This window comes from Miniopterus schreibersii (assembly GCF_964146895.1).
Source record: "Miniopterus schreibersii genome assembly, chromosome: 22".
NCBI lineage: Eukaryota > Metazoa > Chordata > Mammalia > Chiroptera > Miniopteridae > Miniopterus > Miniopterus schreibersii.
The window spans coordinates 12,429,384-12,443,073 of NC_138124.1; the positions used below are offsets into that span (position 1 = coordinate 12,429,384).

Here is a 13,690-nt window from a genome sequence, read left to right on the forward strand (position 1 = left end):
GAATGTGGCGGGGATACATGAACGTTGCTGAACGTTAGCGTGAATCTTAAGCATTGTAAGAAGCCTTTGAGAGAACAGTCAGGAAAGGCCGCAGGAAGGAGTAGTTGGGAAGGAGTTGGGATGAGCATTGGAAGTTGGACATGGTGTAAAGGGCGTCATTAGTGTGGGTTTCAGACATCAGTGTAACCATAGCAGTGACCACACAGTGCGCTATACAGTGTCACAGCCTCTCTGGAGGATGGTTCAGGAAGACTTGCACATACAGTTTTCCTTGTAAGAATTCAGTTTAAGGAGATAATTAAGGATGTAAATATGTTTGTAGTGGAAGTGACTGAACCTTCAACAGTAAGAAATAGATTAAATCACAATACGTCCATATTGGGGACTTATTCAATCATAATTATAAAATTGTGGAAATAAGCATTCCCATGAGATTTTCGCAATATATTAAGAGAAAATATTACCAGGTAATATTTTGGTTTAATATATGTATATATATATTAAAAAAGTCATAAAATGGCTTAGGCCCGGAGCAGATTATTTACATAATTTCCTTGTTGGTGAGATTTTAAGTCACTTTACACTTCTTTATTACTGGATTTTCTGATGTCTTGGTATCAGATATTTTGCTTGTGTGTAAAGTGGTATTATTCACACATTTAGATGTTTAGCCTGATGACTTTGGGATAGGAACTGGTTTTCACTGGACCAGTCGGGGGCTGTCTTTCCTAGTTAGTCTAAGCGGTGGTCCTGGTTTCACGTGGGAGAGGAATCCCTTGAGAGCGCCGAGAGCCTGGGCACCTGTCTGTGGCCCTCGCGGTGACATCCAGCAGCCTGTGCACATGTTCTTGCAGGTGCTTGTCAGTGCAGGTGGCCTAGTAGGTTAGGGCAGCAGGTGGCGCTCCAAGGGAGCTCGATGGAGCTGGCGAGATAGTTTAGGACAGAAGGTAGTAAACGGCAGGTCAGAACCTAGGGGACAGGAGGGAAGTGTTTGAATTGAAGGTGATGACCTTGGTACCAGTCCTGGGAATCAGCCTGGGATCTTGAGCCTCTGGTTTCCTTTTACTCCGTAGGAGCAGAAGAAGAAAGGTGACCTGATGGGTGGGAAGAAGCCGTTTCGCCCAGAGGCCTCTGGTTCAAGCCGGGATTCCTTGACGTCTCAGCCGCATGCCCCGCACAGCCTTCACCCGCAGAAGTCTCACTTGCCTTCCTCCCACGGCCCACAGGTGCATGGACACCCGAGAGACAACTACAACCACCCCAACAAGAGGCACTTCAGTAATGCAGGTAGGTCACTGACTGGACTTGTTAGAATTGGGGACAAAAGGAGAATCATTTTTTTCCCCAGAGGTGGCAGCTGGACCTCTGTGCTTTACCCTTAGCCATCACTTCATTGTCTTTTCTGAGCGAGAGGAAGCATGAAAGAAAAATCCAAAAGGATGTGCGGCCCTGGGTACTGTTGCTCAGTGGTTAGTATGCTGGCTGCAGACTGAAGGGTCCCGGGTTCGACTCTGACCAAGGGCACAGACCTCGGTTGCAGGCTCGATCCCCAGCCCTGGTTGGAGCATGTGCGGGAGGCAACCAATCAATGTCTTTTTCACATCGATGCTTCTCTCTTGCTCTCCCTCCCCCTTCCACTCTCTCTGAAAAGCGTCGCTGCTAGGGAATGTAAATTAAAGCAGCAATAAGCTAATAACTCGTTCAGATCAGCAAAAATTAAAATGTGATACATACACCAGTTGCTGAGTGTAAATTGCTACATTCTTTCCAGAAAATAATCTGAAATATCTAACTACATAGGCTCTGCTTCCAGGAGCCTGTCCTGTAGTGATAAAAACACCCAGGTCTCAGGACTATTCCAGCCTTATAATGGCAAAAACCGGGAAATAACTTGAGTGTCTGTTAATAGGGGAAAGGTTAGATGAATAATAGGACGTTTGTACTCTGATAATAATTATTATTAGTTAGAAAGAATGAGTTGGCTTTACAGATTAAAAAATGGAGGGAAAAAAGTAGCAGCTCACATAACAAAGTTAACCATTTTAAATGACCAATTTAGTGCCATTTAGTACATTCATAATGTTGTGCAGCCACCACTTTTATCTAGTTCCAGAACATTTCCATTACCCCAAATGGAAATCACATGGCTACTGAGTTTCTCCCCATTTCCCCTCCTCTCAGCCCCTGTAGTCACCAATCTGTATTCTCTCTCCCTGAATTTACATATTCTGGATGCATTCTTATAAATGGAAATGTACAACATGTATCTGAATTCTTTCACTTGGTGCAATATTTTCAAGGTTCATCCATGTTGTAACTTGTCAACACTTCATTCCTGGCTGAATGTTCCATTGTGTGGATGCGCCACGTTTTGTTTATCCATTCATCAGTTCATGGGCATTTGGTTTTGTCTCTACTTTTAAAAAAAAAAAATATCTTTATTGATTTCAGAGAGAGGAAGGGAGAGGAAGAGGGAGAGAGAGAAACATCAATGATGAGAGAGTCATTGATCGGCTGCCTCCTGCCCGCCCCCGACTAGGGATTGAGCTCACAACCTGGGCATGTGCCCTGACCAGGAATCGAGCCATTACCGCCTGGATCCTAGGTCGACGCTCAACCACTGAGCCACGTCGGCTGGGCTTGTCTCTACTTTCTGGCTGTTGCAAATAATACTGCTGTGAGAAATTGTGTGCGAGTAGTTGAGTGCCTATTTTCAGTTCTTTTAGGTGTTTATCTAGGAGTAGAACTGATGGGTCGTTTGGTAATTCTGTGTTAAACTTAAGGAACCGCCAAACTATTTTCCATAGTAAGTTTTTGAATCCTGCGTTTGTGTAAGCAGAGAAAAAGATGTGACAGCATCCCCATGATAGCCGTTTCTCTGCTGGTACCTGTTTCTCCAGCAGTTGTCCTCAGCCCAGGAAAAGCCTGAATCCGCAGCCTCTTGCCTGAGCTCAGAATCACACATTTCCCCATGGCTGCCAGGGTCAGCCCACCCCTCCCTGCAATTTTCTGCTCTTCGGAATCTTACTCCTAGTCCTGATTGCCTTGGCTGCTCTTTGATGTCTTTAAGCAGGTGTTTTTTTTTATCTGGCCTTTCTTAGTATTCTTGGCAGCGTGTAATGCCTGCTGCAAGCTACCCAAAACTGTGTGGAAGCAGAAGTTTGACATCTTCTGATCTTAAAAATCTAAATAGCTCCTGACTAGTTGATCTCTATTTTATTGAGTGGGGGGAAAGGTAATGACTCTTCAGGGTGGTTGGGAAATGTTTCCATGTGCTTATTATATTGGGTGTACTGACTTTCCTGGGATTGTGCTGGTTTTGTGTTACTTGTGTGATGTCACAGGTTTTATATTGGTCATCCTTTGAAAGAACTCCTGTTACTAAGCTAACCCTGAATTCTTCACCCATCTCCTTAGTAGCTCAGTACTTCTCCCCGATGACCTACCTCATGGAGGTTCCAGAGGAATCACTGTGTGATTTCTCCAGAAATGAATTGGACTTGGCTTGGGGTTAAGCATTTGCACTGTCCCACAGGCGTTGGCCCCTTTTTAAATCTTACTTTCTGTTTGGCTTAAAGCCATCTTCAGGTGTTCCTTTCACATTGTGCAGGTTTCTCAGTTTGTTGTTGTTTGTTAATGCTTTGGTAGAAGAGCTGAAGTTTTTTCTTCCCTGGCCTCACCCACTTGGCCTCACTGGATCAGCAGTGAATTTAAGTCTCTGGGTGACTGTACGTTATTTTAATGGCATATGTTTCTAAGCTGTGTAGTTTCCTTGATGGTGTTACTCTTTGGCTCTGTAGCAGAATGCTAGAAGACCAGCAAAATGAGTAGAGACATTTATTTGGCGGCATGTCTTTGGTCTTCACGTAGTTGCAGACAGAAGGTTGGATTTCCCGTGAAGCCACTAGTTCCTTCTGGTTAAGTCTCTGTGCTAGTTTCCCTGGGTTGCCGTAACAAAGGACCACAAACTGCTGGCTTAATACAGAGAAATGTATCATCTCACAGTTCTGGAGGCCAGACCCTGAAATCAAGGTGTCAGCAGGTTGGTCCCTTCTGGAGGCTCTGAGGGAGAACCTGTTCCCTGCCTCTGTCCTGGCTCGCGGTGGCTGCCAGCCACTCTCGGCACCCTTGACTGGTGACTGTTTCACCCAATCTCTGCCTCCATCTCCACATCCCTTCCTCTGGGTGTCTCTTTGTCCCAGATCTCCCTCTGCCTTTCCCCAAAAAGGGTACCTGTCATTGGATTTAGGGCCCAACCTGAGTTCAAGATGATGTCATCGCGAAATCCTTAGTTACATCTGCAAAGGAGTTACATCACAAAGAGAAAGGTGGCGAATTTTCTTTTGTCTTAAAATTCAGGGGAAGGAATGTAAGGACTCATTGCTGGTATATTACCAGCAACAGAAAGGAGGAAATTTAACATCTGTTTATAACACATGCCAGCCCTTCGGTTAAGCGTTAGTGGAAGTGAAACATAGTCATTCCTTGCAGTCACGAGACCATGCTTTCTTCTGTAGATCGAGGCGACTGGCAGAGGGAAAGGAAGTTTAGCTACGGTGGCGGCAACAGCAATCCGCCATGGGGGAGCGACAGGCACCATCAGTATGAGCAGCACTGGTACAAGGACCATCACTATGGGGACCGGCGACACATGGACAGCCACCGTTCTGGGAGCTACCGACCCAACAACCTGTCCAGAAAGAGACCCTATGACCAGTACAGCAGTGACCGAGACCATCGGGGGCACAGAGATTATTACGACAGGTATGCAGAAGGCCCTGTGACTCCAGGAGCTGGCCTCTGCCAGGAGCTTTACTGTTTATGGGGGAGAGACAAGCGACATGTGTATGAATGTATTTTTCAGAGGCACTGAGCAAACAATGTATTTATAATGCATTTATCTCATCATGTGTGCAGATGTGGTCATGCCATCGCAGCATTCTCGCAGTGTTGGGAGAAGCATGCTGTGGGCAGCTGGCACTGTGCTGGTTGGATGGTCAGTGGTAGGGACTTTTTATTTATTTATAAATACATCTTTATTGATTTCAGAGAGAGGGAGAGGAAGAGATAGAGAAACATCAATGATGAGAGAGTCGTCACTGATTGGCTGCCTCCTGCACGCCCCCTACTGGGGATCTAGCCGGCAACCTGGGCATGTGCCCTGACCAGGAATTGAACTGCGATCTCCTGGATCCTAGGTCGATGCTCAACCACTGAGCCACACCCGCCAGGCGATAGTAGGGACTATCTAGTTTTCCTAAAGGCTGAGGAAGAGGTGAGGCTGCTGATTCTTGGTGTGGGCCCTGAGAGTCAGCTAAGCAGAGCAGTCCCACCCAGGAAAGGACATCCAGAAGGTTAACGGATTGGATAGTTGGGAGGCCTGGAATGCCAGGTTGTAGGTTTTAAGTTTTATTCCCTGGCTCATAAGGAGCTTATTGGTTCTCTAGTTTCCTCACATCTACACTCTGAACAGTGTTCACTGAGCTCTCAAGGGGGAACCCTCTGCAGAGCTCCGAACTGCTCTGTGCCAAGCTCGGCATCCATCCTGCAAACTCCAGCTGCCTTGGTTCTGCTTCCACCTCAGGCTGTCAGCTCAGGAAGTGTGCTGGCTTCTCCTGGTCTCCGCTTCCCTGTGCCGAGGAACTGCTGAAGGCAGTGAGCGGGGTGGCTACGGGCTCATCTCATTAGTTTCCCTTTTCTCAGGAATCACTCCTTTTTGTTGCCTTAATCTGACATGATGCCTTGAAACCCTGTATCATGTACATTTTGCCTCTTCTGGTTGTTTCAGGCAGGAGGGTAAAGCTATTCCCTGTTCCTCGACTTTGACTGGAACCCAAAGTCACAATCCCTTTATCTTTCTCTCTTTATTGAGGTGAAGGTCACGTAGATAAATTAGCTCTTTTAACGTGAGCAGTTCAGTGACATTTAGTACATTCACAGTGTTGTGCGACCACCGCCTCTAGCACGGCCACAGCACCTTCATCCCCCAGAGAAACCCTGTCACCACTAAACAGCTGCTCTCCATTCTGCCTCTCCCCAGCTCCTGGCAGTTGCCAGCATGCATTCTGTTTTTGTGGGTTTACCTATCCGGGATACTTTGCATAAATGGAGTCCTACAAAATGTGGCCTTTTGTCACTGCTGCCTTTGAGCATTTAGTGTAATGTGTTTAGAGGCGCATCCACATTGGAGCGCATGCTAGCCTTCCTTTCTTTTTATGGCTGAGTAATATTCCATTGCACGTAGGGTTTTTTTAATATAGCCATCCTAGTGGCTGTGAAGAGTGGTCTCATTTTGGTTTTGATTGGCATTTCTCTAATAATTCATGTTCATTAAGGACATTGAGCATCTCTTCATGTGCTTTGGAGAGTTGTTTACCGAAGTCTTCTACCAATTTTTGAATTGGATTGTGTGTATTTTTGTTGGCTTGTATCAATTCTCTTTTGCTAGGATAACAAACAATTTACCATGGTCCTAAGTAAATTTAATATTCTTTGAATTGGGCCAGTTTTTAAAAAATACTGGTTTTTAGAGAGGAAGGGAGAGGGAGAGAAACATTGATGTGAGAGTGAAACATTGACCGGCTGCCTCCCGCATGCCCCCAAATGGGGCCCTGACCGGGAATCAGACCGGCAACCTTTTGGTGCACGAGACTACACCTAACCAATGGAGCCATACAAGCCAGGGCCCAATTTTTAAAATAGCTAATCCTTCACCTATTGTGAATATTTAGGTTGATTGTGGCTTTTGCTGTTGCTTATAAGTTACAGAATAATTTCTGTGGCTTTTTCTCCTGGGCTAGGTCAAGGAACCTGAAAATGTGTGTAGATCTCCAGCTTTCCTGCAGGGAGTGTGAGTGTCCAAAGCGATCAATGATTCAAGTGTTACTCGCTTCATGGCAGCTTTGATGAGGCTCATGTCACCTCAAAGGATGTGTTTTGCTAATAAGTATAAAGTTGTCCTTTGTGGCTACTTTTGTTTTCGTTGCGTTTTGATTCCTGGTAATGTTAGCACTTGCTGGGGGACCTCTGGAAGTGTCCTTGGATCTGAGAGCATGAGGAAGAGGAAGGGATTCCGGCCAACATCTCCCAGCTAATCATCGCATCTCTGTTTCAGGCACCACCATGACTCCAAGCGGAGGAGATCTGATGAATTCAGGCCTCAGAATTACCACCAGCAGGATTTCCGACGAATGTCTGATCACCGGGCCCCTATGGGCTACCACGGCCAGGGACCCTCAGACCATTACCGCTCTTTCCACACAGACAAATTGGGGGAATACAAACAGCCCCTGCCCCCGCTGCACACCGCAGTCTCAGATCCTCGCTCGCCCCCTTCTCAGAAATCTCCCCATGATTCCAAGTCGCCCCTGGATCACAGGTCTCCCTTGGAGAGATCACTAGAACAGAAAAACAACCCAGATTATAACTGGAATGTTCGGAAAACATAAAGGACAGCTGGGGAAAAAAGGGAGAGCAAATCATTAAGCACCTGGATGTTTTTGGTCTGATCCCACGGGAGCCAGTTACCTAGACCAGTGAGTGGAGTTTCTGGACACGCTGCTGCTGTCGCTCATCGGCTGAGGGGCGCCTCCAGGAGTGGGGGCTTCTGTTCAGTCCAGCCTTGGTTTGGTCACCACTCCTGCCCTCTGGCACCCCATCCGTTCCCGCCTGGCTCTGGCTCCCACTCTGATGGGTGCTGGGAGGAAGAGGTGACTTTTTTGTACCAGTTCCCGCGCTGTGTTTCCCCAATGAGGGGAGAAGGGATCTCAGTCATGAATGTTTCATTGCCAGGGTCACTGTGCCCAGGACCTTAGTGCGGTGGTCAGAGGAGGAACGTATATGTGAAGGCTGTGGGACCTGCTGGACAGTGCGTGGTGTGGTTCATGATGGCGTGACGATGCTGCTGACGGGGAGTGGGTCGTGGGGACAAGTGGGTGGGGTCTTGCATCAGGACTTGAAGGGGGGAGCAGGTACACCCCTCAAATGTGTTCTTGGGAGATGTCATACCCTGGGTCTCATTATGTTATACCTATGTTGCGGGGGGTGGGGGGACAGAGAGGGGAACAGCTCACAATGGCCCCTTCCCTACAAACACTAATTTTTCCTATGCTGTTTGTACATTTCAAAGGTGTGGGCCTCCTGAGTGGGCCTCCTGCGCCTGCTGTGCTGGGGAGGGTTGGGTCTGCCCGGCTGCCCTGGGGTACTGTGAGTCAGGTGGGAGTCGGCGTGGCTCTGATGTGCTTGGGAGGGGGCAGGGTGGGGGGAGCGTGGCTGGAAACTGGAGTCCCTGGTAGATTTCTGATTCCTGGGTAAGAAGTAAAACTCCAGGGCCTGGAGAGGAGGGGGAAGCAGAGGCAGGCATCACATGGGGGTGCCGGTGCAGGTGGGGAGAAGGTTCCCCAGGTAGGTTTGGCAGTGCCAGCAGGTAGGGGGAGCTTTCAGTGTTGTACCAGGTCAGCATTTGCCGGTTGCGTTTTAGTTCCCTTTGCACAGCATAAAGAAGCAGGAGACAGAGTGACATCTCCTAACACTCGGGGGGGGGGGGGGGTAAATGGATGAAAAGTGAGTTCTCACCATGGTGAACAGGCTTCCACTGTTACCATTAGGAGTGAACTCAGTTTCTTGTAGAATGAGATCAGCTAAAATATAAACCCAAGTAATTTTTTTCGCACATTAGGAAGCATCTGAGGACAGGAAGGCTCAGCTCGGTGAGGGGAGTCGGGACTGGGAGGCTAGGTGGTCACGTCAGTTAAGCAGGCTTCTCTCATTTGACTGATCCTGGGCCCTCTGTTTCATTCATTTTAGATAGCTTGCCAGTATTGTTAGCGTGTCCCGAGGCCTGTCTGGGCGGAGACAGAATAACTGACTTGAACACAGTGTTGTTTCCGGTGTATGTCCAGGCCCAGAGCTGGTGAAAACCCTTCCACTGGGCGCACACAGCATTCACCTCCCGAGACTGACCTGTGGGCACTTCATAAAATCATTGTCACCTACTTGCCTGGTACCCTGGGCAGCACCATTGATGCCTTTGCTAACAAACCCCCAAGCGGCATCCCCCTAGGGAAGCAGGTGTGGCTTTGGTGGCCGCTGCTCCCTGCTGCACAGAGCACCCCAGGGCTGGCCAGTGTGGAGCCCCAGGGAGAGTCTGGGTCATCACAGCACGTGCTGGGAGGTCAGTGAGCCCACCACCTCCTCATGTACCTCCCCTTGGTACTTAGGGTTCTTCACCCCAAGTGCGTACCATGCAAACCCAGAAGGCCCTGGTTACAGCCTGCCCACGGGGACAGGCTGTGAGTGCTCAGTGGGAGAAGGTAGGTCAGGTCTCTGCTTTGGCCACCGCAAGTCCAGCTTCTTGCTGACAGTACTAACACTACCCCCTGTGTGGGTTGCCCAGAGCAGAGAGGAAGGTGGGGCTGGCTTGCCAGGTCCCGAGTGATGGCGATGGGTGGGGAGTGGATGAGCCCGGCGTCTTCCCCTGTGGAAGCTGGGTCAGGTCACGTCCTCTGGGAGGCTCAGTGTTTCCTTTTACTACAAAGAGGCCGATTGGAGGCACTGCATTTCAGTACTCATCCGGGTATTTTGCTGTTGATCGGAGATGTGAGTTATTCCCAAAGATGTCGCATCATGAGGAAATCCTTTTGTTTGCATTCAGGACTGTGAGTGCCATATTTAGCAAAAGGCAGTATCAGCCAAATCAGTGTTAAATTGATTAGCAAATTGCAGTATCCCCATAAAAGCGCCTACTTCAGGTGTTGAAGTGTATTTGAAGCGTGCGTTGGGAGAGGGAGGTGCTTCCTCATTGACCTGTCAGTATGAATAAACGCTGTATGCTTAGATTAAAAACCAAATTTGCACAGGTAGAAATTCTCACTGGTGTATGGGAGGAGCTTCCCCAGGAGTGGCCTGTGAGGATGGGCTTGCAATGGAGCTTCGCTTTGAAAGATGCAGTAACTGGGTAGAAATAGCAGGATTGAGGAAGAGAGGAGTTGGCCTCACCTGAAACCCCCAGCATAAGCGAGGATTAACATGGCCTCCTGGCGCCCTGGAAAAGGGCATGCGAACCCCAAACTCGCCATGGCTGTCTTTCAGGACCGGCCAGCCTCCCTGCGGAGCCCCACCTGATGCCCCGGGCCCCCCTCCTATCATTCCCTCAGCCCTTCACGGGAAACCAGAACACTTCTCACATCGCTGCAGACGTGCTCGCCTGGTGTCTGAACGTGTGGTGCAAACAATTTAGTTACGAATCCACGTGGTGATGCTGAAATCCAGACCAAAATCACTCGGCAGCAGGAGTGCTGGCCCAGGGCCCGGCCCCGGGCTCCTCCGGCTGTCGGGGGGCTGCGCGTCGGGCAGGGAGAGCCAGGCCAAAGGTCCAGGCTGCGCTAGTCCATCTGTGCCCCTCTCGTTAGGGGACAGGTGGTTTTTTCTTTATTGTAAAATTGTGGACTTTTAAAACCTGTTGACTAAACAGTAATTAATTTATATTTGTGAAAATGCCACTGTCCTCGTGATTTCTGATGTAAATAATGTTGTTTATATAGTATGTATTAAATTTTCCTACATTGTAAAACTGCTGTGCTTTTGAATCTTGTATATTAGAAAGTGGTATAAAGGGTTTTTAGAATGGGAAGGACACAGTGCCTTGCTTTGGCGTGAACTGTGACTGGATACACCTGGTCTCCCCTCCTTGGGCTCTGGGTCATCCAGATCGTTGGACAGCCTGTGAACTGGAGCCTTTTAAAGCTGTATTTTTTCCCTGCACAGCACCAGTTGTTGGGTCCAGGACCTTACACCACAGGTTTCTACGGTTTTCCCTGAGTAGCTGTTGCTGAGGTTGACAGTCCCCCAGAGCAGCTCTAGTCTGGAACCCATGTCCCCGCAATTGGATGAGATGACCTGGAGGAGCTGCAGGTGACCTGGAAGGGGCCCTGAAAACCTGTGCCCATCCACACCAGGGCCCCGCCACCCCGTCCATCCCTAGGAAATAAAAACACTGTGTCTGCCAGCCTGCAGCCTTGAGGGTAATTTAACAGTTGGGTTATATATTCTCGAAGGGAGAGAAAGCATTTTATAATGGAAACACTGACACGAATGTTAACTCGAGCAATTTGGCACAGGGCAGGCCCGGCTCTGGCGAGGCCCAGACAGAGGGAGGGTGGCACAGGCAAGTGGGCGGAGGTCCCGTCTGAATAGGGGCTGGAGAAGTCCACCAGACCCCAGGGGTCGTTCTGATACCTCAGTGACTTTGAAACGGAGCTGGAATCTCTCTGCAGCTCTTCATTCTTGGCATGTCCTGGAGGCTCGGCACAGGGGCCTTGCTCAGTGTGACCTGTGCTTGGAGAGCCGGGGTTTACTGCACGTAGTTCTTAAGTTAAAGACTCGAAGAGTCGAGGGTCCTTCCTGCCGATAACCTCACAGCCATGTTGCAGTTCACAGCTCAGCTGGGACAACTTCGGGAAACTTTGAACAAGTGCCGCAATAATCAGCTTATGATTTACAATAGCAACGGAGCCGCTCAACTCACTGCTGCCAAAGCGCCTGCCTTTTACTGGAAGAAGCAGGCCCCAGCCCCTCCCTCCTCCCTGGCGGGGCCTCGCACGTCTGGCATGGAGGCAAGTCCTCAATTAGTGCCAACAGAAAGGTCATCTAATGAAACAAGGCCCTGCCGTGTGCCAGACCAGCCTGGGCTCCGATTCCAACCTGCGGCTCTTAAAGGAGCAGGGCCAGGCTGGTCCTAAGCAAAGCCCAGGGCCCACCCTCTTTATCCTGGTGGGCCCTGCCCCCTGAGGCTGGTGGATCCTACCCCAGGCTGGACGCCGGGATTTCCTGCATGGTTCTGTGGCCTTGTGACCTGGTCTTATGTGGGAACATGGACAAGTCCGGGACCTATGGGCTTCTCACCTTAAAGACAGAATATCAGCTTCTCAGGGCAGCTGCCTGTGAGGGTTCCCACATGGTATCTTTATTTCTTTTGTGACCTAAGATGGAACTGTTGTTAAAGCTCAGTTAACAAAGGTCCGTTCTCACTGACCACAGGCACCAAGGTGGCCTTCAGGGGCCGGGATGGTCCGAAGGGGCTGGGCAGGAGAGCCAGTCGGTGGTCCCCATTGGGTCCTTCCCTGTATGTGGTTGGGCAGATGGCTTTGTCATCATTGGCAAACAAAGGAGGCAGCTTCTAGGGTTAATGTTTTTAAGTGAGAGCTCAGACATGAAAAGAAAGGGCTTCTAGACCCTAAGGGCCACCAGGAGAGTGAGAGTCCTCCTCAGTGCGGGGCTGAGAGGGGTGGGATCGAGGAGGGGAGCTTGGGAATGGGGGACTGAACTTGCTGGCCTGGAGGGCGGGCCCGTTTGGCATTGTGCCCAAGCAGCCTTCACCCCAGAGCTAGTGAGACCCTCAGAGGTACTCTAGGGCAGATTAAACCCCAGGAGGGAGGCCTATCCTGAACCTTCCAGGAGCTGAGGACAGGGGACGTACAGCTGGGACCAAACAGAAATGTTTTTCCCTTGACCGAGACCTTGAGCCTCTACTGTGGGCTGGGCCCTGTTCTAGGAGCTGGGGACACAGGCGGAACCCGGACGAGGCCCTCTGGGCTGAGGATTGCAGAGGCAGACCCAGGACAAGCAAACAAGGATGCGTCAGGTAAGAGAAGGGCCAGGGAAAGGAGGTGGAGGAGGTGGGTGCAGGGGCAGGGTGCTGGTGGCTGCAGGAGGACTGTGGGAGGGCCTGGCCTGGGAGGTGGGCAGACCTGGGAATGGACCAGCTGGCATTCTGTCCCTCTGGACAGGCTGTGGTGGGGTGAGTGAAGTCACCGAGGTGACACGTGGCGGGCTCAGCACCCATCACTGTCACAGGACGGTGTTGGGACACCCTGATGCTGGTTGGGGACCACCCCTGCCACCCAGGGCGGGGCCTGCGCTGTGCTTGGGGATTAGCAGCTCCCATTCCCTGAGGGCCAGAGTGGATGTGGTTCTAGAACTGTCCAGCAGAGGGCAGAAGATGCCCACAAATGGCCTGCCTGGCCACCCCGCTCAGCCCTCATTCCTGCGCCCAGTGGGCCGCTCCCCTTGGCTGCAGAGTCTCTGCAGAAAGTGGCACAGGACAGGGGAGAGGAGAGGGGTAGAGGCCACAAGGACAGGCCAGGGTGCAGTGCTGACCAGCCATGTCCCAGCCTCCTTAGGGCCTCAGCCAGCCAGGAAACTGGGCTCTGTGCCCCCCGGGGCTGAAGGGCAGCCCCTCCTTCACGGTCTCCTGCAGCCCGCGATGCACAGGCTTCTGCTCCTTCTGGGTCCAGCCTCTCCTCCCTCCCGCTTGTGTGGCAGCGGGGGACCATCCTGAGCCACAAGGCCCTGACCTCACCGCTGCTCCCCACGAGCCTCGCCTTAACTCTGATTCCTGGCAAACTGCTCTTGCAACCTAGATACTTGAGCCAGATCTCTGCCCTCGGGCTGCTGCCCTCCTCCCCCTCCTGTCACCTCCGGCTGCCTGCTGAATCTTACTCAGTGTCACGATGCAGTTCAAGGCTGGTTTCCTCTGAGCAGCCACCTTGGACCCTGCTGTTCCGGTTCCCTTCCTGTCTGTCCCTTCCCTGTGCCCATAGAGGCCATCGGAGCCCCCGGAACACTCTGATGCCCCCACATTGCCCCAGCCATCCCCCCAGCAGACCGGGGTACCCTCCTATTGTCATGTCTT

The 13,690-nt window shown here is 50.7% G+C and overlaps 1 protein-coding gene across 2 annotated transcripts in view; it reads left to right on the forward strand.

Moving 5' to 3' along the window:
- The window catches only part of CHD2 (chromodomain helicase DNA binding protein 2), an 80,051-nt gene extending 69,485 nt beyond the window's left edge, over positions 1–10,566 (forward strand). For both annotated transcript variants that reach the window (XM_081124398.1, XM_081124399.1), the window contains 3 exons: positions 1,074–1,287; positions 4,518–4,764; positions 7,115–10,566. In XM_081124398.1, the coding sequence (XP_080980524.1) occupies positions 1,074–1,287; positions 4,518–4,764; positions 7,115–7,448 (795 nt within the window). In that variant the 3' untranslated portion in view covers positions 7,449–10,566. The remainder of the gene's footprint in view (positions 1–1,073; positions 1,288–4,517; positions 4,765–7,114) is intronic.
- Positions 10,567–13,690: the final 3,124 nt, after the last annotated feature.